The sequence below is a fragment of the Zootoca vivipara genome, chromosome 2, assembly GCF_965207765.1.
Source record: "Zootoca vivipara chromosome 2, rZooViv2.hap1.1, whole genome shotgun sequence".
NCBI lineage: Eukaryota > Metazoa > Chordata > Lepidosauria > Squamata > Lacertidae > Zootoca > Zootoca vivipara.
The window spans coordinates 122,334,284-122,361,260 of NC_142584.1; the positions used below are offsets into that span (position 1 = coordinate 122,334,284).

At 49.1% G+C, this 26,977-nt stretch overlaps 1 protein-coding gene across 11 annotated transcripts in view; it reads right to left on the reverse strand.

Annotated features, from left to right (window-relative positions):
- Positions 1-21,326, reverse strand: part of LOC118078033 (uncharacterized) — a 71,940-nt gene extending 50,614 nt beyond the window's left edge. For 2 of the 11 annotated variants that reach the window (XM_088664324.1, XM_088664328.1), the window contains exons 1-3: positions 13,400-13,526; positions 3,880-4,005; positions 1,846-2,014 (exon numbers count right to left, since the gene is read on the reverse strand). In XM_088664324.1, the coding sequence (XP_088520450.1) occupies positions 1,846-1,945 (100 nt within the window). In that variant the 5' untranslated portion in view covers positions 1,946-2,014; positions 3,880-4,005; positions 13,400-13,526. Of the gene's footprint in view, positions 1-1,845; positions 2,015-3,879; positions 4,006-13,399; positions 13,527-19,783; positions 20,211-21,278 lie in introns of those variants that run through there. The other 9 variants (XM_088664334.1, XM_088664331.1, XM_088664325.1 and 6 more) reach the window with 8 other exon arrangements.
- Between the last annotated feature and the right edge of the window lie 5,651 nt (positions 21,327-26,977).

Sequence of the window (26,977 nt, forward strand, 5' to 3'; positions counted from 1 at the left end):
CAACATCTTTATCAATGACTTGGATGATGGGCTTGAGGGCATCCTGAGCAAGTTTGCACACGACACCAAATTGGGAGGGGTGGCTAATACCCCAGAGGACAGGATCACACTTCAAAATGACCTTAACAGATTAGACAACTGGGCCAAAGCAAACAAGATGAATTTTAACAAGGAGAAATGTAAGGTACTACATACTACACTTGGGCAAAAAAAATGAAAGGCACAATTACAGGATGGGAGACACCTGGCTTGAGAGCAGTACATGTGAAAAGGATCTAGGAGTCTTGGTAGACCACAAACTTGACATGAGTCAGCAGTGTGATGCAGCAGCTAAAAAAGCCAATGCAATTCTGGGCTGCATCAATAGGAGTATAGCATCTAGATAAGGGAAGTAATAGTACCACTGTATTCTGCTCTGGTCAGACCTCACCTGGAGTACTGTGTCCAGTTCTGGGCACCACAGTTCAAGAAGGATACTGACAAGCTGGAACGAGTCCAGAAGAGGGCAACCAAAATGGTCAAAGGCCTGGAAACGATGCCTTATGAGGAACGGCTTAGGAAGCTGGGTTTGTTTAGCCTGGAGAAGAGAAGGTTAAGGGGTGATATGATAGCTATGTTCAAATATATAAAAGGATGTCATATAGAGGAGGGAGAAAGGCTGTTTTCTGCTGCTCCAGAGAAGCGGACATGGAGCAATGGATTCAAACTACAGGAAAGAAGATTGCACCTAAACATTAGGAAGAACTTCCTGACAGTAAGAGCTGTTCGACAGTGGAATTTGCTACCAAGGAGTGTGGTGGAGTCTCCTTCTTTGGAGGTCTTTAAGCAGAGGCTTGACAGGCATATGTCGGGAATGCTTTGATGGTGTTTCCTGCTTGGCAGGGGGTTGGACTGAATGGCCCTTGTGGTCTCTTCCAACTCTATGATTCTAAAGCAATTCATGAACCCAGAACTCATACACTGACCACAACTGATGAACCATATGTTATGGATATTCCGGCCAGTTTATTCTGTTATTTTATATACAAATGACATGAGAAAACTCCGTCTTCATATTTCTATCATTTCCTAGTCCTATGATCCTTGTTTTCAAAAGCAAAGAAGAGTTTTGGAAAAGGTAACATATGAAGCCACATTTGCATTCAATCTGCAAAGCAGGATCAACAGTTGTGGCTTCTAGTGCTGCACAATGCATTGGTAAGTTGTCTGACATTGGTAAGACATTCAGATCATGGTACCGGTTTTAGACATTTTGAGCTGCCAATACATCGCGGTGGCCGGGGAGCTGTGATGTCTTCCTAACTCAAATTGCCTGCAGATGATAAAGGCACAGGCAGGCAGGCAGGCAGGCAGAGAAGCTCAAAAAGGTGCTCCCCTTCTCCATCTCCTGCCTCCCCCCACCTCCAAGCTGAGCAAGCCCCCATACCTCTTTGGCTCCATCCCTCCATGTCCCCAAATCCAATCCCCTGGGACTCACCAGATCTCTCGCAGGTCCCAGGGAGGGAACGCTCAGATGTTGTGGGGAGGGATGCAAGAGACAACCTCACCAGGTCAACCGTCCATCGACCCCCTTCCATCCTCGCTAGCTTTGCAGGATCCGTCTCTTTCATCCTTCCTGAGGAGTCAGGGAGCCCAAAGAAGCTGCAGGGTCCTGGGAGAGAGGAAGAAACAAAGGGAGAGAGGAAGACACAAAGGGAGCCTTTGTTGGTCTTTCTCCATCTCCATCTTGGTCTTTCTCCATCTCCCTCCGCCTGCCTGCCTCCCCCCATCCCCAAGCTGAGCAAGCCCCCATACCTCTCCAGCTCCATCCCTCCATGTCCCCATCTCCACTCCCCTGGGACTCACCAGATCTCTCGGAGGTCCCTGGGAGGGAACGCTCAGAGGTTGTGGGGAGGGATGCAGGAGGCAACCTCACCAGGTCAACCGTCCATCTTCCCCCTTCCATCCTCGCTAGCTTTGCAGGATCCGTCTCTTTCGTCCTTCCTGAGGAGGAGCCAAAACAAGCTGCAGGGTCCTGGGAGAGAGGAAGAAGGAAAGGGAGCCTCAGAGGCCCTGCAGGAATTCTCCTGCTCAGATATTCTCCTGCCCCTGGAGAAGCACAAATGGGGCAGCCCCTTCCCAACAGCCCCATTTCTAAACATCTCCAGTGGTTCCAATTTCCTCTGTTTGCGCCTCTCCCCACTTCGTAAGGCTGGCATGGTCTGCACAGTAGTGACCTGAGACACAGTAGTGACCTGAGACCAGTAGAGACCAGATCCCATTGAACTTGGTGGGGTTTATGGACAGGACTTGGTGCAAAAATCACTCACCGTTCTGTCCCCAAGCCTGAAAACGGCCACCCCAGAGCATGGGCAGAAAACAGACGAGTAGCTCTTCCATGTAGATGCCCCCATGCTAGGTGCTTTGTATAGAGCAGGTGCCGGCAACGTTTTTGGCCCGTGGGCCGGAGGAATCCCACAGACTATCGTCCGTGGGACAGACATGGGCCGCACAGGCGCAGAAGCAATTTCCGGTGCCGCGCTGCCCACGTCCGGAACACCAGAAATGGCTTCTGCCCATGTCCGCGGCTGCGCAGAAGCAATTGCCGGTGCTGGCTGCCCATTTCCAAAATGTCCGCAGTGCCAGAAATCGCTTCTGTGACTGCGTAGACGTGGTTTCCGCCGCCGCTCGGCGAGTCCCCGCACTGCGCTGGTTTACCGCTCTTCTTTGTATGTACAAACCTCCTTTTGCCATGGTTTCCCTGTGGGCTCTTTTAACCTCCCTGGTTGATCTGTTTTTAATGGTAGGGAACAGGACCAGTGGTCAGGGATGATGGGAGTTGTAGTCCCAAAACATCTGGAGTGCCAAGGTTCGCCATCACTGCCTTATACCATTTTCTAAAATTCTATGATTATCCCTGCTGTGTTTTATTTAATGGAAATTGAGACTGGTTTTCCAGGTGAAGCTTTTTCCACATTCCAAAAAGGAAATATTTCATGGAAAATTATATTCTGACCTGTATGAAGCTTTTCCCAAACACTGTCCTGTATGAAGAATCTCATGGGAATTGAAAATGGAGCTGTGAAGGAAGCTTTTTCCACATTTCAAGGACTCATTTCCTCCCACCGTGAGTTCTTTCATGTGAAGTGAGGCTATCCTTCTGAATGAAGAGCTTTCCTTGATGGGAAGCGGACTGGGAGCTCTGACTAAAGTTCTCTCCACACTCTGAATATTTATATGGTTTCTCCATTGTGAGGATTTTCTTGTCTCCCTTCTTCTTCCTTTCCTATTCACCACCTACAACCCACGGCAGTATAATCAATCAATCAATCAATCAATCAATTAATATAATAGCCTCAGGAACATATAGAGTCCGAAATGATTGAACAATGCAAATGAATGCTTGTGAAAGAGGAAGAAGGGAAGGGAGTTACTGCCTTTTTGGCTGGTAATACCTAACCTATTTATGGGAACGAGAGATTCAAAAAGCCTGGCTCTTTCCAGGGATGGATTTAATTTGGCTCAATCATGGAATCCGCTCCATCTCCAAGGTCAGTCATTTCTTTGCTCAACCAAAAACAGACAGATGCAGAAAGGAAAAGATAAAAATGGACAGGATGTACTTCCACGTCCCTAAGATCTCTGAAGCCTGCATTTAAGAAGGCCTGGGCAGTTCAGACCAGCCTCACCATGGTTTGAAAAGGCAGCACTGGTGGAAGAATATTCCCAGACAGAACAGCAGATATTGTTAGTTTTCCATTCAAGGAGAGTTGTGGGTGTGTTAAAATTTCAGATGCTGTAGGTGGCGCTATTGGGCTCCCTCAAAATAGCAGAAGTTTGTCCTGCAGAGATCTGTATGGAGTTTCAAAACTGAACTTATGGTCCAGCAGGGAGCCTTACCAGAGAGGCCAGGATCCCACACTTCTCCTCCTTGACTTCCTTCTGCAGAGCTCTCTGGTCAGGATCCAGCAACGCCCAGGCCTCGTCTGTGAAAGGAACAGCTAGGTCTTCAAAGCACACTGGACCCTAAGAGAAAGAGGGAGCATAAAGATCTTGTTCTTTTCTGAAACAATTTTGTTGTGTATTTAAATGATGGGTACGAATCTTTGTGTCAATGGGGGAATTCCACAAAATAATCTTTTATTATCTACTAGTGGTTTTCAGCCCGTTCAATAACGGGCGCTAGAATCCTGGGGTTCGGAGAAGCGCTTGCGCAGCGCTTCTCCGAACCCTGGGACCTGTCCTTGCTGTCGGCGGCAGGGGGACAGGAACGGAGGAGGAGAAAGCGCTGCTTTTTCCTTCTCCGTTCCTCTCCCGCAGCCGCCGACAGGAAGCAGACATCCCAGGGTTCGGAGAAGCGCTTGTGCAGCGCTTCTCCGAACCCTGGGACCCGTCCTTGCTGTCGGCGGCAGGGGGACAGGAACGGAGGAGGAGAAAGCGCTGCTTTCTCCTTCTCCGTTCCTCTCCCGCAGCCGCCGACAGGAAGCAGACATCCCAGGGTTCGGAGAAGCGCTTGTGCAGCGCTTCTCCGAACCCTGGGACCCGTCCTTGCTGTCGGCGGCAGGGGGACAGGAACGGAGGAGGAGAAAGCGGCGCTTTCTCCTCCTTCCTTCCTCTCCCCCAGCCGCCGACAGGAAGGACGCGCGCACTCTCCCCCCCCGCCTCCTCCAACCGCCGCTCCTCACGGCCAGGGAGGGTTGTGAGGAGGCCTTCGCCGGCCTCCACCCCGGCGGGAGCGGCGGTTGGAGGAGGCAGAGTGGGGGGAGAGTGCGCGCGCGCAGTCTCTGCTGTCCAATCCCTGTATCCCTGGGGCACATGCGCAGTGACCCAGGGACACACGGGACATCTGGACGCAGGGACAACATGGACATTATTATATAGGATACGGCACTCATCTTCAAGTTATTCTTTGCAAGCATTCCCATTTTCCAAATGGAAGGACCTCTTCTCTCTTCATGTAAAACAAATATGCTAACTGATTTTTATTCTTTTTGAATGTATCAATGTAGTAAGGTAAGAATTTAAAAAAGAAGTTTTTGAGTTGTTGTTTTTTTAAAGAAAATTATTGAAGATTAATTTGAGCTTCATTTGTAATTTGCAAATGTTTCCGTCTGGCTGCAGCCTCTGTTCACAAATGTGACCTATCCCTCTGTCTGAAGGGGGTTCATTTGCATGCCCACTTTTCCTTGACCCAAAGCCCTCTCCCCAAAAAGGAAAGCAGCATCTGGATCCAAAGGAAGAACAGAACTGCAGACCTCTTGCAAACTCGCCCCCTCCCTGGCTTGGCAGAGAGGACAAAGGAGGACCCTCTGCAGAAAAGAACAGAAACTTCCAGAAGGTACCAGTATTTTCCGGATTCTGCCCTCAAGACTTTAGCCATGACTTTCTGTCCCACTGCCAGAAGCATCTTTGTTGTTGTTGTTTAGTCGTTTAGTCGTGTCCGACTCTTTGTGACCCCATGGACCAGAGCACGCCAGGCACTCCTGTCTTGCACTGCCTCCCGCAGTTTGGTCAAACTCATGTTCGTAGCTTCGAGAACACTGTCCAACCATCTCGTCCTCTGTCGTCCTCTTCTCCTAGTGCCCTCAATCTTTCCCAACATCAGGGTCTTTTCCAAGGATTCTTCTCTTCTCATGAGGTGGCCAAAGTATTGGAGCCTCAGCTTCACGATCTGTCCTTCCAGGGAGCACTCAGGGCTGATTTCCTTAAGAATGGATAGGTTTGATCTTCTTGCAGTCCATGGGACTCTCAAGAGTCTCCTCCAGCACCAGAATTCAAAAGCATCAATTCTTCGGCGATCAGCCTTCTTTATGGTCCAGCTCTCACTTCCATACATCACTACTGGGAAAACCATAGCTTGAACTAGACCTGGGGTCGGCAACCCGCCGCTCCGGAGCCGCATGCGGCTCCTTTACAGCTTTGCCGTGGCTCCAGGGGCGCTGCGCTGGCCAGCCCGCCCACCGCCCACCCGGTGCGCGCCCGCCGCCTGGTGCTCTATCCGCCTCGCGCTCCGGCTTTTCTTGAGCGCGAGGCTAACTGCCATTCTAAGTGAGGAAGCGTGCGCACGCACTGTCGCCCGGCAACCTCCACTGCTGCGCGCCATCAACGGCATTTTGAAGAGGCGCGCGGCAGTGAGGTCGCCCGGCGACAGTGCGCGCGCGCGCTTCCTCACTTAGAACGGCAGTTAGCCTCGCACTCGAGAAAAGCCGGAGCGCGAGGCGGACAGAGCACCGGGCGGGCGGCGGGCGGGCTGGCCAGCGCAGTGCCCCCGGAGCCACAGCAAAGCTGTAAAGCCAGCCCGCCCGCCGCCCGGTGCTCTGTCCGCCTCGCGCTCCGGCTTTTCTTGAGCGCGAGGCTAACTGCCGTTCTAAGTGAGGAAGCGTGCGCACGCACTGTCGCCGGGTGACCTCACTGCCGAACGAACAAATGAATTTCATATTTGTAAGCGTTCAAACGGACTGAAATCCAGTGGACTCGTAATTCAGAATAGATAGTGATTTTATCAATGATTTGCATGGTTTGAAAGGATTGAAAGAAGTAGCAATACAAAAGCAAATCTTATCCAAATGCTTTACTGGCAGGCATGTCCAACAGTCACAATCTTTGGGGAGCAGGTTTCACCAGGAACAGTCTTAATTATTTGAAAATATCTTACAGGCATGACCTTTACTTATGCTTCTGAGTCAGGCTGACTAACACCAGCACCAGCTACTTCCACTTTGGAATGGAATCAGCATTGGCCTCTTTGTTGCCCTCAAGATTTATATTTCTGTGCTGGGCACAATAAAAAAAACCAGGTTCCATTTGGGAGATAGGCTCTTTCAAGTTACTATACATGTCTGGGCACCCTCCTTCAGGTGTGTGTGTGTGTGTGTGTGTGTGTGTGTGTGTGTGTATCAGGATACCAATGTTATTCATTTTCCAGAAAGGGTTAGGAACAACTGCTGAAGCAGGCATGGAACAGGTTTGCATGGGAATTGTCATATAACACATTGTAAACTTTGGTAGCTAGCTGTTGGGATGTTTCAAGAGGATGGAAAGATGGGATGTGTGAGATGAGTGCTTTGCAAGAGGCACAGGAAAGAGGGAGATAGTTAGTTCTCCACATTTCCACATCAATCGTCATTGTAGATTTCTCCTATTAAGCACATTTTTGTATGTAGTTTTGTAGCAGGGGCCCAAAGGGCCCCTGCTACAGTTTGACTAATATTTCCTGTAATATGTGCTGTGGGGGAAATAGGGTTGACAAAGGGGATGGCGAGTGGAGCAAGCAGGGGGGGCAGCCTGTATATGATCAGGGGCTTACATCTAGGCATGCTAGGAAGCCGCTACCCCTTTGGACAGTTTTAGAAATGGAGTCAGGGAACCCACGGGAAGAAGAGACTAGGCTGGGAGTGGAGAACAGTGTGTTCTTTAGAGGCTGCTGGATCAGGCCAATGGCCCATCTAGTCCAGCATCCTGTTCTCACAGTGGCCAACCAGACGCCTGTGGGAAACCCACAAGCAAGACTTGAGCACAAGAACTGTTAAGTGAAAGTCCTTTTTTTCTTCAGATTGACAGCTGACTGCAAGATCCTGTATATATAGCATTAAGTTAAGAAACAATATATGCAGTGTTATATTTGTTTTAAATGTCGCAATGGTTTTGCGGCTCCCAGTTTTTTTTCCCTTCAGAATCGGGTCCAAGTGGCTCTTTTTGTCTTAAAGGTTGCAGACCCCTGAACTAGACGGACCTTTGTAGGCAAGGAGATAGGCAAGAATCGTCTTATCTCCCTAGTTTTTGTGGCAACACTTTGGCCCAAGTTTCCACCACAGAATCGTAGAATGGGAGAGTCAGGAGGGGTCCTCATTGTCACCTGCTCCAACCCCCTGCAAGGCAGGAATCTCCTCCAAGACAGATGGCCATCCAATCTCTGCTTTATCCTCTGCCAAGGAAGGAGAGTCTATCTACTGTCCTAAAGTCCTCCCTGAGGTTTAGCTGGAATCTCCTTTCTTGTAACTTAGAATCATAGAATCATAGAGTTGAAGACTCATAGAATCATAGAATCATAGAGTTGAAGACTGCTGCCCAGGACTCTCTCCTGCTGTGAGTGCCCACAGGCCCTGTCCCTGCCTCCTTCCACCTGGTTTAGGGCGGGGCCTGGAAGGCCTCATAAAGGACTGCTGCCGCTGCTCTGCTGCTGGTGCTGCCCAGGACTCTCTCCTGCTGTGAGTGCCCACAGGCCCTGTCCCTGCCTCCTTCCACCTGGTCTAGGGCGGGGCCTGGAAGGCCTCATAAAGGACTGCTGCCGCTGCTCTGCTGCTGGTGCTGCCCAGGACTCTCTCCTGCTGTGAGTGCCCACAGGCCCTGTCCCTGCCTCCTTCCACCTGGTCTAGGGCGGGGCCTGGAAGGCCTCATAAAGGACTGCTGCCGCTGCTCTGCTGCTGGTGCTGCCCAGGACTCTCTCCTGCTGTGAGTGCCCACAGGCCCTGTCCCTGCCTCCTTCCACCTGGTCTAGGGCGGGGCCTGGAAGGCCTCATAAAGGACTGCTGCCGCTGCTCTGCTGCTGGTGCTGCCCAGGACTCTCTCCTGCTGTGAGTGCCCACAGGCCCTGTCCCTGCCTCCTTCCACCTGGTTTAGGGCGGGGCCTGGAAGGCCTCATAAAGGACTGCTGCCGCTGCTCTGCTGCTGGTGCTGCCCAGGACTCTCTCCTGCTGTGAGTGCCCACAGGCCCTGTCCCTGCCTCCTTCCACCTGGTCTAGGGCGGGGCCTGGAAGGCCTCATAAAGGACTGCTGCCGCTGCTCTGCTGCTGGTGCTGCCCAGGACTCTCTCCTGCTGTGAGTGCCCACAGGCCCTGTCCCTGCCTCCTTCCACCTGGTTTAGGGCGGGGCCTGGAAGGCCTCATAAAGGACTGCTGCCGCTGCTCTGCTGCTGGTGCTGCCCAGGACTCTCTCCTGCTGTGAGTGCCCACAGGCCCTGTCCCTGCCTCCTTCCACCTGGTCTAGGGCGGGGCCTGGAAGGCCTCATAAAGGACTGCTGCCGCTGCTCTGCTGCTGGTGCTGCCCAGGACTCTCTCCTGCTGTGAGTGCCCACAGGCCCTGTCCCTGCCTCCTTCCACCTGGTCTAGGGCGGGGCCTGGAAGGCCTCATAAAGGACTGCTGCCGCTGCTCTGCTGCTGGTGCTGCCCAGGACTCTCTCCTGCTGTGAGTGCCCACAGGCCCTGTCCCTGCCTCCTTCCACCTGGTCTAGGGCGGGGCCTGGAAGGCCTCATAAAGGACTGCTGCCGCTGCTCTGCTGCTGGTGCTGCCCAGGACTCTCTCCTGCTGTGAGTGCCCACAGGCCCTGTCCCTGCCTCTTTCCACCTGGTCTAGGGCGGGGCCTGGAAGGCCTCATAAAGGACTGCTGCCGCTGCTCTGCTGCTGGTGCTGCCCAGGACTCTCTCCTGCTGTGAGTGCCCACAGGCCCTGTCCCTGCCTCCTTCCACCTGGTCTAGGGCGGGGCCTGGAAGGCCTCATAAAGGACTGCTGCCGCCGCTCTGCTGCTGGTGCTGCCCAGGGGAACTTGAAACAGCACAGAGTCCTTTTTAAAATGCTTTTTAAAGAATTTTTAATGTTTTTATCTTCTTTGGGGTGGTAGGTGGGAGGGATTTTTAGTTGGGTGTGGGAATCTGTTAAATTTTAGTGTATTTGTAATTTTTATTGTTTTTGGTTTTATTGTTTTATTGTGTTTGGGGTGGTAGGTGGGAGGGATTTTTAGTTGGGGGTGGGAATCTGTTAAATTTTAGTGTATTTGTAATTTTTATTGTTTTTGGTTTTATTGTTTTATTGTCTTTTTTGTGTTCTTTTGTTGAGTTCTTTGCTGTTTTTTACAGAGGTTTTATTTTGTTTTTAAGGGGAGGGGTCAGGGCTGCCCGGGAGGGGGTCCCAGCAAGCAAAATGGCTGGGGCAGATTCCACAGGGGGGTGTGCACTGGAACAACCGATCTCAGTGGTCACGGGTAGGAGGAGGAGTTACGCTAAGACCAGACCATGTCATTACCGAGGAGGCAGACTTAGTCGTTGTCTGAGGACTATCCCTGCCTCCAGGTCTGGTCCTGACCGGACGGATATTGGAATCAGCAAGGGATACCCACATGACCTGAAGGTGCTGCTGTGCAATGCCAGGTCGATGATGAATAAGACCACCGCCATTCACGACCTGATTGTGGATGGAGGATTTGACCTGGCATGTGTGACAGAGACCTGGTTGGAGGAAGCCGATGGGCCCGTTCTTGGCGCTGCTTGCCCACCAGGTTTCTCTTATGCACAGCAACCCAGGCCATCTGGGCGGGGAGGGGGGGTTGCAGTGATTTTTAGGAAGTCATTAGTTTGCACCAGGCGTCCTATTGGGAAGACCCAGTTCTCTGAGTGCATGTTCTGGAAGTTGGGCAATAGAGGCAGTACAGGATTCCTTTTGGTGTACCGACCTCCCCGCTGCACCAAGGATTCCCTGCCCGAGCTGCTTCAGGTCGTGTCGGATGTGCTCCTGGAGACACCTAGCTTGGTTGTCTTAGGGGATTTTAACATCCATGCCGACACGACCTTACAAGGAGCCGCTCGGGACTTCGTGGAAAGCATGGCCACCATGGGGCTGTCCCTGAATAAGTCTGGCCCAACTCATAGCCGCGGACATGCCTTGGACTTGGTGTTTACCTCTATGGATGTTGGTGATCTGACATTAAGTAAAAGTGAAACAAAAGAAGTGCCATGGTCAGATCACTTTCTGGTGCAACTGGACTTCTCCGCAACCCTTCCCCTCTGCAGGGAGGTGGGACCGATTCGGATGGTCCGCCCCCGCTACTTAATGGATCCAATTGGCTTCCAAAGAGTGGTAGGGGATGTTTTATCCCATGTCGATGGCCTTTCAGCTGATTCCCTGGTGGCCCGCTGGAATGCGGAGTTAACCAGCGCTATTGACTGTCTGGCTCCGAAGCGCCCTCTCAGATTGCATGGAGCCCGGACAGCCCCGTGGTTTTCCCCGGCGCTGAGGGCAATGAAACAGTCGTTGAGACGGCTAGAGCGCCGGTGGCGGAAAACTCATTTTGAATCAGACCGGACACGGGCTAGAGCTCAACTTCGAGCCTACCAAGTGGCAATGGCGACGGCGAAGAGGACCTTCTTCACCGTCTCCATCGCATCTGCAGAAAACAGCAGCAGGAGACTCTTCCAGGTGGTTCGCAATTTAGCGGAACCACCTGCTCCATCCGGGCCCAGTACGGGCCACATGATCTCCTGCAATGATTTTGCAAAGTTTTTTGCAGATAAAGTCGCTCAGATTCGGGAAGAGGTAGACTCCACCGTGGGAGCAGGGCCGGGGCGGGGGAGTGCTAGAGTCCTGTCTAGTCAAGTTTTGTGGGATCAATTTCAATCTGTTACCTCCGAGGATGTGGACAGGCTGCTTAGACGAATGAAACCAACCACCTGTCTCCTTGATCCTTGCCCATCCTGGCTTATAAAAGCTAGCCAGGAAGGGCTGGGCGATGGGCTTCGCGGGTTGGTAAATGCTTCTCTCCATGAGGGAGCCTTCCCAGACCCGCTGAAAGAGGCGGTTATTAAACCGCTTCTTAAAAAACCATCTTTAGATCCGGCCAATATGGCCAACTATCGCCCAGTCTCAAATCTTCCATTCTTGGGCAAGGTGATTGAGCGAGTGGTTGCGGAACAACTCCAGGCACGCCTGGAAGAAGCGGACCATTTGGATCCCTTCCAGTCAGGATTCAGGCCTCATCATGGGACTGAAACTGCCTTGGTCGCACTGGTCGATGATCTCCGGCGGGCTAGGGACAAAGGTAAGAGCTGTTTCCTTGTTCTGCTGGATCTCTCAGCGGCTTTTGACACCATCGACCATAACATCCTTCTGGACCGTCTAGAGGGCTTGGGAGCTGGGGGCACTGTCATGCAGTGGTTCCGCTCCTTCCTCCTGGGCCGTGTTCAGAAAGTGGTGGTGGGGGATGAGTGTTCAGACCCCTGGGCGCTCACTTGTGGGGTGCCTCAGGGTTCTGTCCTCTCCCCCATGCTTTTTAACATCTATATGCAGCCACTGGGAGAGATCATCAGGGGGTTTGGGCTGGGTGTCCATCAGTATGCTGATGATACCCAGCTCTACCTCTCTTTTAAATCAGAACCAGTGAAGGCGGTGAAGGTCCTGTGTGAGTGCTTGGAGGCGGTTGGAGGATGGATGGCGGCTAACAGATTGAGATTGAATCCTGACAAGACAGAAGTACTGTTTGTGGGGGACAGGAGGCGGGCGGGTGTGGAGGACTCCCTGGTCCTGAATGGGGTAACTGTGCCCCTGAAAGACCAGGTGCGCAGCCTGGGAGTCATTTTAGACTCACAGCTGTCCATGGAGGCACAGGTCAACTCCGTGTCCAGGGCAGCTGTTTATCAGCTCCATCTGGTACGCAGGCTGAGTCCCTACCTGCCCACTGACTGTCTCTCCAGAGTGGTGCATGCTCTAGTTATCTCTCGCTTGGACTACTGCAATGCGCTCTACGTGGGGCTACCTTTGAAGGTGACCCGGAAACTACAACTAATCCAGAATGCGGCAGCTAGACTGGTGACTGGGAGCGGCCGCCGAGATCACATAACACCGGTCCTAAAAGACCTACATTGGCTCCCAGTACGTTTCCGAGCACAATTCAAAGTGTTGGTGTTGACCTTTAAAGCCCTAAACGGCCTCGGTCCGGTATACCTGAAGGAGCGTCTCCACCCCCATCGTTCTGCCCGGACACTGAGGTCCAGCTCCGAGGGCCTTCTGGCGGTTCCCTCATTACGAGAAGCCAAGTTACAGGGAACCAGGCAGAGGGCCTTCTCGGTAGTGGCACCCACCCTGTGGAATGCCCTCCCACTAGAGGTCAAAGAGAACAATTACCAGACCTTTAGAAGGCATCTCAAGGCAGCCCTGTTTAGGGAAGCTTTTAATGTTTGATGGATTTCTGTATTTTAGAATTTCTGTTTTTTTTTGGAAGCCGCCCAGAGTGGCTGGGGGAACCCGGCCAGATGGGCGGGGTATAAATAATAAATTATTATTATTATTATGAAGAGACCACAAGGGCCATCCAGTCCAACCCCCTGCCAAGCAGGAAACACCATCAAAGCATTCTTGGCATATGCCTGTCAAGCCTCTGCTTAAAGACCTCCAAAGAAGGAGACTCCACCACACTTCTTGGCAGCAAATCCCACTGCCAAACAGCTCTTACTGTCAGGAAGTTCTTCCTAATGTTTTGGTGGAATCTTCTTTCTTGAAGTTTGAATCCATTGCTCCGTGTCCGCTTCTCTGGAGCAGCAGAAAACAATCTTTCTCCCATTGAAGCCATTGCTTCAGGTCTTACCCTCCCTGCACCCCTGGGACCCCCCTTCTCCCCATGGCAGCCTCAGGGGGAAGAGAGAGAGGGGATACTCACCGGATTCCAGGAGGGGCACCAAGGAAGCTTTTGCAAAGGAGAGAAGCAAGCAGGAAGGGATGCGGGAGGGAGGGAGGGAATTCAGCCATGGAGGACCTTGCCTCCTCCCCCTTCACTTCCTGTCCTCTCTAGGAATCCAGCTCGGCTCCTTATAACCCTTGCAAAGCCCAGGGCACCGAACCCCCGCCCCGCGCCTGCAGTTTTCCTGCTTCTGCGCCTGCGCTCAAGGGGCTGCCCCCTTTCCCTCCCCGCTTCTCCCTCTTTGCCAAGGACTCTGCCCCAAGGAGCCCACATCTAACCAGACTAACCGCGAGGGAGAGGGGGAGCATGGGGGGGGTTACCTTGGCTCTCCCCCTCCCCCAACATAGAGGCTCCTGGATCCCAAGGAAAGGCTGGGATGGAAAAGAGGGGAAAGTCTGCCTAGTGGCAGGAGGTGCCTTGGGCTCAGCAATGGCTCCGTCAAGACACCCTCTAAAAAAACACCACCCAGCTCAGCGAGTGGGGGGCGGGGAGAGGATAGAGGGGGCGCTTTTTAGCCAGGAGATCCCTCCCCTCCAGTGGATTTTTCTGCTTCTGCAACCGATTTTCATCCCAGGAAAAGAGACAGATGAAGTGTCCCGGGCAAGGAATGAGATGCACATGCGATGGGTGGGGGCTTAAGGGGGGCAGATGTGGAAGCCCCCCCCCCCGCTAATAGCCCCACAGGCAGGAAAGGGGAAGCCCAGGAGAGGAGAGAGAGGGAGGGAGGGGGCGCATGTTGCTCAGGGAAGCGCCCCCCCCCCAATCTGGGACTGGGACTCCCCCCTGACAGCTGGCCAGGATTAATGGGAAGACCCTGCAGGCCTCACCCGCGGGTGCCCACTAATCCTGCTCCCAATTCCGAAGGGTGGAAAGCCCTCGAGAGAATTCGGCTCTCCTGGGCTTGAGTTCCATTACTTTAAGTGAATAATTCGGTAATAAGTTTTGGACATGCTTCAGACAAGAAGGGGGAAAGTGACAGTAAGAGCTGTTCGGCAGTGGAATTTGCTGCCAAGGAGTGTGGTGGAGTCTCCTTCTTTGGAGGTCTTTAAGCAGAGGCTTGGCAGGCATATGTCAAGAATGCTTTGATGGTGTTTCCTGCTCGGCAGGGGATTGGACTGGATGGCCCTTGTGGCCTCTTCCAACTCTATGATTCTATGATTCTATTATCCAGCCACTGAGAAGACAGGACGAGATTCATAGAATCATAGAATAGATTAAGAGGAAGAAGACATTAACCCAGGCATCCCCAAACTGTGGCCCTCCAGATGTTTTGGCCTACAACTCCCATGATCCCTAGCTAACAGGACCAGTGGTCAGGGATGATGGGAATTGTAGTCCAAAACATCTGGAGGGCCGAAGTTTGGGGATGCCTGCATTAACATCTTATCGGTACGTGGGAACGGAACAAAAGGGGGGGAGGGGCCCCACTCTGTGATATTGTATTTCGAAGCATAATATATTAACGTGCAAAAAAAAAAAACCCAGACGAACCGTTTTCATTTGTTAGAGCAAGCGAGATCTGAAAGTTTGAAAGAATATGTGGATATTTTATTATTATTTTTTAAAAAATATATAAACTCTGTGGAATTGGCCTATGGAATAATAACACCAATCCGACAAAATAAGACTTTATATTTGGAAGCAACTTCGAAGAGGATAAAAGAGAATAATAACACCAATCCGACAAAATAAGACTTTATATTTGGAAGCAACTTCGAAGAGGATAAAAGGTGCTTTGATCTGTTAATTGGCAGAGCTTCTCCTGAAGAATTTTGGATGTTTGCCTGGAACTACCTCGTTCTGTGATTAATGACGCAGTAATTAAAATTGCCATAGGGATGAGAATCTGTGAATCATTGAGGTCAGGGATAGCCAAAAAATAACCATTTATATACGAACTTACAGTTTGACAGGCAAACCCCCCCCCCTTGAAAGGCTCCTATGTGATTGGTTCGAAAGATATTTAGCAGAATATATTGTTTGGATTTACGGACTGAGCAAAGATGGTGAGAGTGGCAGATTGGGCTTTTGGAAGAAATACCAGCCTATCTGGAGGAGCTGTAATCTTTGGAAAAGACTATGGACATAAAATCCACACAGGAATGTTATTTTGGCTGTTTATCTCGCTTGCTGGATAGTTCAGTGGCATGAATGAAGATTGAAGGACAACATCAGAAGGAGTAAGAATATTTTTGGCGGACTTAGAAGGCAATACAGATTTGTTTCGATTATGGTTCCTGAAAGCCTGAAGCATGGGAAGCCGATAAAGAATGATAATTCGGCAGTTTATTTGGATCTATTTGAAATATTTGATGCATAATTGGAACATTTGATGTGATTATTATAATTGGAAACTAATAAAAAATTAATTGGCCAAAAAAAGAAGAACCACACCTTCTTCCCCATCCCCAGTAGATTAAAATGTCTAAAGATTAGGAAAAGAAGAAAGAAGAGGAAGCAGGATTGGATGAACATTAAAAGAGACTATAATTTTGGATTGTGATTTGGCTGAAATTTGTTGGAACAGTTTTAATAAAGCTTCATAGAAACTGGATTATGAGACAATCATTATAAGAGTCATATTGAACTGTCAGAGTGGTTAAAATTTGAAGGCTGGGCTACGTAGGGAAAGTGTAATCTTGCTGAAAGGGGGGGGGAAGGTTGGATACTAAATACAACTGGGTTTATGCTGGAGTGCATATTCTGTTATTATTAATCTTTATTAGTTGAAAATGAAACAGAAAAAGAGAAAAACAAAACAAAATAAAGTACAAACAATTCCTATATATAATGCAGCTACTCATAATAACAGACTAATAGAATCAAACGAAAGAGAAATATGAAATATGAATAAAACTTCCAAATAGTCCTGTCATACTCTAATGAAACAGCCCCATTTTGATCTCCCATTAACATTATTTTCATCTCACAAACCTCAAATAGTTTCTCCTCTAGAATTTTATAGAATTCAGATACTGTATCGTCTCATTTGGAGTGTGCTTGGTCTTTTATTTGAATCTATTCTATGTGTTTCCTGTAAATATATAACGTCCAACTTTTGTTTAAGCAAGATGTGTGCTATTTGGTTTCTTTTGATTTTTTTTATTAAGTCCATTTATGTTCCACAACAGCACTTTCAGATCCATCCCAAGGTCCTCTTCTTTTGTCCCTTTACTGCTCTTCCTCTCCCTCCTCCTTTTCTTCTTCTTCCGCTTGTCAAGTTTCCTCTAATTCTCCAAAGTCTTTTTTATTTTTTCTCTTTAGAGATCTCGCCTTCATTGGTTCCACACATCTTCATTTTTTCCCTTGATAAATAAACGAGATCCCTTCCAGATATTCACAACAAAATGGGACGCTTTTCTTTTTTAGTGCTTCCGTCAACAATTTATAGTTAGTCCCATATTTCAATAGTCTTATAGGGATTTTCTTTAGAATAATAATTCTTTGTTCCTCTATTTGTAGTGATTTCCCATAGAAGATGGAGCAAGCTTGTTTCCTTCTGCTCCAGGGGATCCAAACGAATGGATTCCAGCAACAAGAAAGGAGATTCCTCCTAAAGATCGGGAAGAACTTTCTGATAGTAAGAGCTGGCAGTGAAAAGGAACTCTTTTGGAAGGCAGTGGACTGTCAGGGCAGAGCCAGGACGCTCCAAGTCCCCAGACATAGCTGAGCATGGGCGCTTAGAGACAGGAGCAGAAGAGGAATACGTGTATGCGGAAGAGGAGGGAGAAGAGTCCAGTGGGGCAGTGTCAACTCCAACAGGACCCAAGAACCAGCAAGAGGTGGTGGGTGAACAGGGTTATCCTCTGAATCGGATGAGGGCGGGAGATTTACGACGGCTCGCGCGAGACCAAAAGACAGGGTCAGAGGAGGAGGAAAAAGCCGTTAGCTGTATCTGAAGTGAGTGACTCGGATTGATGGATTGTATGGCTTCTGTATATAGTTGTAAATAAAGACTATAAAACTGTCAGCAGTCTGCCATGGTTTCTTGTGAAGAGAGCAGCTTCCAGCCCTGAAATTGACTCTCCTCCATTGGGGTTTTTAAAGAAGTTGGATGGCCATTTGTCATGGATGCTTGCAATGAGATTTCTGGAGGGGGGTTGGACTAGATGCTGAATCTACGATTCTATTATGTACCCTGCTGTGAGTTCTTAATTTTTTTACCAGTGAAATTTTATCCACATTCCTTGCGCTGATATGCTTTCAATCCTGTATGATTTGGTAGGACATGAGAGTGGCACTCTGACGGAAGCTTTTCCCACATTCCAAACACTAAGACGTTTTCTCTCTTGTATGAATTCTATGATGGGCAGTGAGAGTCTGACCGTGACTGAAGTTTTTACCACATTCGAAGCACTGATAGGGTTTCTCCCCTGTATGAATTCTTTGATGGTAAGTGAGAGAGTCGCTATGACTGAAGCTCTTTCCACATTCCAAGCACTGATAGGGTTTCTCCCCTGTATGAATTCTTTGATGGGAAGTGAGATTCGCCCTGTAACGGAAGCTCTTTCCACATTCAAAGCACTGATGGGGTTTCTCCCCTGTATGAATTCTTTGATGGCAAGTGAGATTCCCCATCTGACTGAAGCTCTTTCCACATTCCAAGCACTGATAGGGTTTCTCCCCTGTATGAATTCGTTGATGGGTCATGAGATGGGCAAGGTGATGAAAGCTCTTACCACACTCAACACATTGAAAAGGTTTCTCCCCTGTATGAATTCTTTGATGGGAATTGAGATTCACCATCTGACTGAAGCTCTTCCCGCATTCCAAGCACTGATAGGGTTTCTCCCCTGTATGAATTCTTTGATGGGAAGTGAGAGAGATGCTTTGACTGAAGCTCTTTCCACATTCCAAACACTGATATGGTTTCTCCCCTGTATGACTTCTGTGATGTAAAGTGAGACTCTGCCTGTGACTGAAGCTCTTCCCACATTCCAAGCACTGATACAATTTCTCTCTACTGTGAGTTCTTTTGTGTGAAGTGACGCTATTCCTCCGAACGAAGCTCTTTCCTTGATGGGAGGTGGAATGTGATCTCTGACGGATGTTCTCTCCACAATCTGAATATTTATATGACTTCTCCACTATGTGAATTCTGTTCTGCTCCCCCTTGTTTTTCCCTTCCAATTCATCACCATCTGCAATGAAGAGAGAAGCTAATTAGAAGGAAGAAATGGAGTTCCAGATTATTGAACAAAGTTAATGATTGCTTGGCATAGAGGAAGAACTGAGGAGAGTCAGATGTAAGGCCTTCCTATAGTTTTCACTGCCTTTGTTGGCTGGTATTAACTGACATATTGCTTGGCTTTTACTGGGATAATTTGGGGGGGGGGGCTCAATCATGGAATCCTCTCCATCGACATGGTGTGGGATGCGAGTAAAGCAGTGATGAGGGGCTTTCTAATACAGAAGAACAGTTTCCTGAAAAGAAAGACAGAAGAAAAAGGAGGAAATCCTGAAATATCTCATGGAGAACGAGAAGAATTTGATTGCAAATCCAGAGGATCGGCAAATCAAAAACAATATATGGATGTTGCAGACACAGTTCTCCATGTTGGTAAATCAGGAGATAGTATGGAAAATAAAACAAATGAGACACACAAAAAATTGAATCAGCAAACAGAACAGGAAAACTGTTAGCTTGGCAATTGAGGAAATGTCAAAATCAAAATAAAATTAATAAAATTAAAACAGAAGATGGAATGACCGAAGACCTAAAGGAAAAAAAGCTTTCCAAAATTTTATAGACGTTTATACAGCAAAGGAAAGGAAGAAGGTGGAAAAATTAAAGATTATCTGGATAAACATTGCTAATCTAAGCACCCCCTCAAAAAAAAAAACAAGTGTCCCCAGATTCTTTGAAAAAAATCTGGCAACCTTATTGCGCGATGGATCAGTGAGTTGTCTGACACTGGTAGGGCATTCAGATCACAGTACTAGTTTTATACATTTTGAGCTGTCAATACATCATGGTGGCCGGGGAGCTGTGCTGTATTCCTAGCTCAAATTGCCTGCAGATGACAAAGGTGAAGGCAGGCAGGTGGAAGAGCCCAAAAGGTGCTCTCTTTCATAAAATCCTAGAGTTGGAAGAGACCACAAGGGCCATCCAGTCCAACCCCCTGCCAAGCAGGAAACACCATCAAAGCATTCTTGACATATGCCTGTCAAGCCTCTGCTTAAAGACCTCCAAAGAAGGAGACTCCACCACACTCCTTGGTAGGTGGTCTTTCTCCATCTCCATCTTGGTCTTTCTCCATCTCCCTCCGCCTGCCTGCCTCCCCCACCCCCAAGCTGAGCGAGCCCCAATACCTCTCCAGCTCCATCCCTCCATGTCCCCATCTCCACTCCCCTGGGACTCACCAGATCTCTCGGAGGTCCCTGGGAGGGAACGCTCAGAGGTTGTGGGGAAGGATGCGGGGGACAACCTGACGAGGTCAACTGTCCATCTTCCCCCTTCCATCCCTTCTAGCTTGACAGGATCCGTCTCTTTCATCCTTCCTGAGGAGTCGAGGAGCCAAAAGAAGCTGCAGGGTCCTGGGAGAGAGGAAAGAAGCAAAGGGAGCCTCAGAGGCCCTGCAGGGATTCTCCTGCCCTAGATATTCTGCTGCCCAAATAGGGCAGCCCCTTCCCAACAGAAGCCCCATATCTAAACATCTCCAGTGGTTCTAATTTCATCTGTTTGCTCCTCTCCCCACTTTGTAAGGCTGGCATGGTCTACACAGTAGTGACCTGAGAATAGATCCCCTTGAACTCAGTGGGGTTTATGGACAGAACTTGGTGCCCAAACCAGTCACCATCTCGTCCCCAAGCCTGAAAACTGCAACCACAGAGCATGGGCAGAAAACAGACGAGTAGCTCTTCCATGTAGGTGCCCCCATGCTAGGTGCTTTGTATGGGGAGCCCTGTTGACGCTCTTTGAGCTCTCTCATGGCAAGCCAGGCAGGTGTTGTGGCCCTATTTGCCTCTGTCAGGGGTTCCATGGGGACCAAATCTGTATGTGGAAGCAGAGGAGCTGGTGAGGCCACATTTCTGAATGATCTTGAGACGAATACACCCCTCCTCCTCCTTTGATACTCCCTGTGCTTATACACCATTCTAGCAAGTCTCCAGCCTCAAAATGTGGCCCCACCCTGGCATGGAAGCCATCAAAGTATAGATCTTCCACATGTCCTAAATGTCCCGTTACTAGTACAAACCACTCAATGGCTTATAATCGCTCCTCATTTGTCCCAGAATGTTGGGAGAAGGGGTCTTTTATCCTTGCTTTAGCATTTCCTGAGGATAGATCTGAAATTTGCTTTCACATTAGCTCCTCCACTTGTTTAGCCTGAATAGGGGAGAGACATGGTTTGTTGCATCTGGGACAGAAGAAGTGGTCGGGTTTTGCTGCTGCAGATGCAGAAGGGCTTTTCTTCTCCCATTTGCAAATGTTCCCATCTGGCTACAGCCTCTGTTCACAAATGTGACTTATCCCTCCATCTGAAGGGTTTTTTCCCCCCTTTCTTTTGTTATTCTTTGTTGTTGTCTGAATATGATTTTTTTTGTTAATATGCTATGTTGTGCCATCTGAAGGGGGTTTATCTTCATGCGCAGTTTTCCTTGACCCAAAGCCCCCTCCCCCAAAAGGAAGGAAGCATCTGGACCCAAAGGAAGAGCAGAGATGCAGACCTCTCACCAACTGGCCCCCTTCCTGGCTTGGCAGAGAGGACAAGGGAGGACCCTCCGCTCCCTGACATGGGGGTCTCCCCCCACCAGGCATGATCTGAACAGAGACCCCCATTCACCCTCCCTGCACCCCTGGGACCCCCTTCTCCCCATGGCAGCCTCAGGGGGAAGAGAGAGAGGGGAGACTCACCGGATTCCAGGAACTGGCACCAAGGAAGCTTTTGCAAAGGAGAGAAGCAAGCAGCCTCCTCTCTGCTTGCAGGCATAGCTGCCAAGTTTTCCCTTTTCTCGCGAGGAAGCCTATTCAGCATAATGGAATTTCCCTTTAAAAAAGGGAGAACTTGGCAGCTATGCTTGCAGGAAGGGATGTGGGTGGGTGGGAGGGAGGGAGGGAGGGGCTTCTGCTCTAGAGAATCCTGACCCCCTCCCCCATCACTGCTCCTTTTAACCCTTGGCAAGCTGAGGGCACCCCTCGCTCTGCCTTCCTGTGCTTTTCTTGCTTCTGCCCCTGTCTTAGGGCAGTGATGGGCAACCTTTTGAGCTTGGTGTGTCAAAATTCGCCCAAAAACCGAGCATAACTCGGTTGGTGTGTCACTTTGAGAAAAAAAACACCATAATTTCACGATATTTATAGTTTAAATAACAAAAATGTATAACTGTAATATATACTGTAAACTGTATTTAACAAACCAAAAACTAATTATTTAACTTAGCTGCAAAGGGGGTTTTAAAAAGTAAAGCTGAAAAAGTAAGAATAAAAATAGGGATAAAAATAACAATAATAATAGTAGCACAGGTAATAACAACAACAAAACAACCACAAAAATAAGAGAAAATAGAAAAGGATGTAAAAAAAAAATTGTTCTCCCTTTTTTGAGGTAAAATGAAAAAATAAACGAAAATGAAAATGAAAGTATAAAAAATAAGAGATAAGAGACGAAAACAAAAATGAGATTTAAAAAGCAAAATAATAAGCAAGAGGTGGTTGCAACGGCAGTGCCCCCCTTAAAAAGGAAAATATTTTTTAAAAGGGAGATCTGTCTTGTTTTTGTTCTGTTTTCCAAATTAGGAAATTAGGAAAATACGGGGGCGGAGGGAGGCCTGACAATAAAATATAAAAATAGAAAAAATAAAAGTGGAATAAAAAATAAAAATCAAAAAATAGAAATAAAACTAGAAATAGAAAATAAAAATAAAAAGAGAGCTCCTTGGATGATCTCAGGCAGTGTTCTTCTCCCACGTGGAGTCCTCTGCCTCGCGGTTTTTTGCAGCCTCCCCGGCTCTCTCTTACCTCCGTTCTCCCGGCGGCGGTAAGCTGGGGCGCTTGGGTGGTCGGGGGTCCCTTCTTTTCTTTTCTTTTCTTTTCTTTTCTTTTCTTTTCTTTTCTTTTCTTTTCTTTTCTCCTCTCCCTCCTCTTTCCCCTTTCCTTTCCTTCTTCCTTTCCTTCTTCCTCCGGCGAAAAACCGGAGCAGCTGGGAGCCGGGCAAGAGGGAGGGAGAGATCCTGCCGCGGTCTGCTTAAATCAGGCAGGCCACGCCCCCCAGCCGACCGGATTGGGCGGCTGGTGGATGACGCGTCCGGGATTCCCCCCAACCAGGCAGGTCAATCGTCTCAGTTCCAATGGCCTTGAGGACCCAGGGAAGTGAGGCATAAGGGGAGGGGTCAGTGAGCCCCCCATCATCCCCCAGGACCGGTGAGATCCTGCCTCAAGAGGGGGGCCATGCCTGGATCTCAGGTTCTACCTGACGCCACACCTTTTCTGTGACAGATCTATGATGTCTTGAGGATGGTTCTGGGAATGTATTCTGGGAAACCCTAATCCCAGAATCCCAGAGGGGACCAGCAGGAAGTATTGGAGCGGGGGGGTGGGGGTGGAGAGGCTCCCTGGGGGCCCAGACTCTCAGAGGGAGAGAGCAGAGGCTGCATTTCCTGTGTTGGGCGGGATATAGATATTTATTATTATTATTATACTTCACCTGCTCACTCACCTTTGGGGTCCCTTCCAACTCCACCATTCTGTGAATTTATTAAATGTAAAAGGGGAAAAAAGCTATGCCACTAATAAAAAAACTTATGCCAGCGGGACCTACCGGTATGCCAGACAGAGGGCCTTCTCGGTAGTGGCACCCGCCCGGTGGAACGCCCTCCCAGCAGATGTCAAGGCAATAAACAACTATTTTACATTTAGAAGACAACCGAAGGCAGCCCTGTTTAGGGAAGTTTTTAATGTTTGATGCTGTACTGTTTTTAATATTCGGTTGGAAGCCACCCAGAGTGGCTGGGGAAACCCAGCCAGATGGACGGGGTATAAATTATTATTATTATTATTATTATTATTATTATTATTATTATTATTATTATTATTATAGCGCTAAGGCTGAGGGCCAAATGGTGGCAGAGGGGCAGGAGTAGAGATGCTTGAGTTTCCCCTCCTTGGACACTGGAGCATAATTCCTCACTGCCTGCTGTTGTTTCTTAAGCCCACCATTGCAGAGACAATAGAAGTAGACAGGAACTAAACTGCCAACATCACATGAAGAGCAATGGCCTTCTAGTATAGTCCTGGATTCATTATGGGGGGGCTTCATTATGGGGGGGCCAAGACCTGGCTCATTTATGATTAAGTGTAAGACAAACAAAGGAGAAAGCATGATGGAAATGATGAAGAAACAGCTGGTTCATGACCAACAGTAGGAAGAAGGCAAGACAATAAGATGACCAGCGACTGCTGCTTCCTTTCCATCATGCTCCCCTCATGTCTTGCAATTAGACATACACCTACTAGGTAAAGGTAAAGGACCCCTGGACAGTTCCAACCACCTGTTTCCTTGATCCTTGCCCATCCTGGCTCATAAAAGCGAGCTGGGAAGGGCTGGGCGATGGGCTCCGCGGGGTGGTGAATGCTTCCCTCTGTGAGGGAGTCTTCCCAGCCCCGTTGAAAGAGGCGGTCATTAAACTGCTTCTTAAAAAAAACCATCTTTAGACCCGGCAAATAGGGCTAATTATCGCCCAGTCTCAAATCTTCCATTCTTGGGCAAGGTGATTGAGCGGGTGGTTGCTGAACAACTCCAGGCACGCCTGGAAGAAGCGGACCATTTGGATCCCTTCCAGTCAGGATTCAGGCCTCATCATGGGACTGAAACTGCCTTGGTCGTGCTGGTCGATGATCTCCGGCGGGCTAGGGACAAAGGTGAGAGCTGTTTCCTTGTTCTGCTGGATCTCTCAGCAGCCTTTGACACCATTGACCATAACATCCTTCTGGATGGACCGTCTAGAGGGGTTGGGAGCTGGGGGCACTGTCATACAGTGGTTCCGCTCCTTCCTCCTGGGCTGTGTTCAGAAAGTGATGGGAGGGGGATGAGTGTTCAGACCCCTGGGCTCTCACTTGTGGGGTGCCTCAGGGGTCCGTCCTCTCCCCCATGCTTGTTAACATCTATTTGAAGCCACTGGGAGAGATCATCAGGGGGTTTGGGCTGGGTGTCCATCAGTATGCAGATGACACCCAGCTCTACCTCTCTTTTAAATCAGAACCAGTGAAGGTGGTGAATGTCCTGTGTGAGTGCCTGGAGGTGGTTGGAGGATGGATGGCGGCTAACAGATTGAGGTTGAATCCTGACAGGACTGAACTACTGTTTCTGGGGGACAGGGGGCGGGCGGGTGTGGGGGACTCCCTGGTCCTGAATGGGGTAACTGTGTCCCTGAAGGACCAGGTACACAGCCTGGGAGTCATTTTGGACTCACAGCTGTCCATGGAGGCGCAGGCTAATTCTGTGTCCAGGGTGGCTGTCTATCAGCTCCATCTGGTACGCAGGCTGAGACCCTACCTGCCTGCAGACTGTCTCACCAGAGTGGTGCATGCTCTAGTTATCTCCCGCTTGGACTACTGCAATGCGCTCTACATGGGGCTACCTTTGAAGGTGACCCAGAAACTGCAATTAATCCAGAACATTGGCTCCCAGTACGTTTTCGAGCACAATTCAAAGTGTTGGTGCTGACCTTTAAAGCCCTAAACAGCCTCGGTCCTGTAAACCTGAAGGAGCGTCTCCACCCCCATCGTTCAGCCTCACCCCACTGAGATCCAGCTCGAGGGCCTTCTGGTGGTTCCCTCACTGTGAGAAGCAAAGATGCAGGGAACCAGGCAGAGGGCCTTCTCGGTAGTGGCACCCGCCCTGTGGAACGCCCTCCCATCAGAGGTCAGCGATATACAACTCTGCAATGGATGTGACTCTTCTTGGTCTATAGTAAGCTCTGTCCCAGCCATGCACTTTCCATTCTCCATTCTCCTCCGGCACCAGGAAAGCAGTGATAATTAACAGGCTGGTGAGGGGTTTGCCCTGGGGAAGAGATGTGGCCCCAGAAGAGTCCAGAGGGCTGGATAGAGAACCCTAGAGGGCCACATTTGGCAGCCTCAGACATGAGGTTCCTCCCTCTGGCTCTATATCAAAATATTTTCAGCTGTGGACCATTATTTATACAATTGATTGAATTAGAATTCCCAGCATTAAATATATTAAATAATCTTACAGGGGCTATCCTTGAGAATTTGCTATATATGGTTGTTCAATCCAGCGGACAGAGGTAGAAGAACATGATTAAATGTGGTAGTGAGATTTCTTAAAAAAATAAAAAATAGAATGAACTCTCTGTGTGGAATGGGGAAGGGAATTAACCCTTGGGATTGGCTTCCCATGAAAGAAATTAATCAGCATTAGACTCCCTATTAAAAAAAGATACAATGGGCCAAATTCTTTTTTAGCGTTTAATAGAGTGAGTTGCTACCAGAGGTGGTAGTTCTTTGGGAACTTAAAAACCTAGTAACGTGCAGATCAGTGAAATTTGATGCTTCAGATTGGGGTACCAATTGGAGCACTGGTTTCATTTATTTGCAAATGCATTCTTGTCAATGCAAATGACAGATCCTTCTTACTAAAAAGAAAAGTTTCCTGGATTGTGACTCTTCCAGCTCATTAAATTAAATCAGCCTCCTTTCTAGTGTCCCGGGGGGCTTGGCTTGCCTATTTCCAAAACACACCTCTCTCCCGCGAGCTTCCGTTGCAGTAAGGGAGTCAACACTCCACTGCATTATCAACTTTTGCAGACTTTTAATAAGGCCCCTGTATGCTGTTGTGCAAAGTATACTTTTAAAAGCAACTTGTCATTAGCCAACTTTGCAAATGGCAATACCCTAGATAGGCAATTATTTTTGTTATGAAGTGCAGGAAACTTCCACACTCCACTGTCTGATTTCTCATGGAGCTGGTTGGAGAGTTATGGCTGAATCAACCAAGAGCAGTCAATGTACTGCCCTCCGGCCGATGACCACAGTGGTTGGGGCGGATGGGATTGTGGTCCAAAGCATCGGGAGGGCGACAGGTTCTCCATCCCTGCTCTAAAGCCACAACCCCCTGATGTCTTTTACTAAGGGACAATTCACACAAAACCAGCTCAGATATTGGTGCCATGGGTGAGGAACTGGTAGGGTCAACATCGGGACTTGGTAGCGTCTGGCACTTTCAAGGCCCATGGTCCAGCAGGGGGCCAACTGCACAGCCTCCTGGCCCTGCTCTTCCTCCTATTTGCTCTGACTGCCTTTTCACCTGCCTTCCCCCTGGATAACGGTGTCATAGAATCATAGAGTTGGAAGAGACCACAAGGGCCATCCAGTCCAACCCCCTGCCAAGCAGGAAACACCATCAAAGCATTCCTGACAGAAGGCTGTCAAGCCTCTGCTTAAAGACCTCCAAAGAAGGAGACTCCACCACACTGCTTGGTAGCAAATTCCACTGCCGAACAGCTCTTACTGTCAGGAAGTTCTTCCTAAAGTTGAGGTGGAATCTTCTTTCTTGTACTGTAGTTTGAATCCATTGCTCCGTGTCCGCTTCTCTGGAG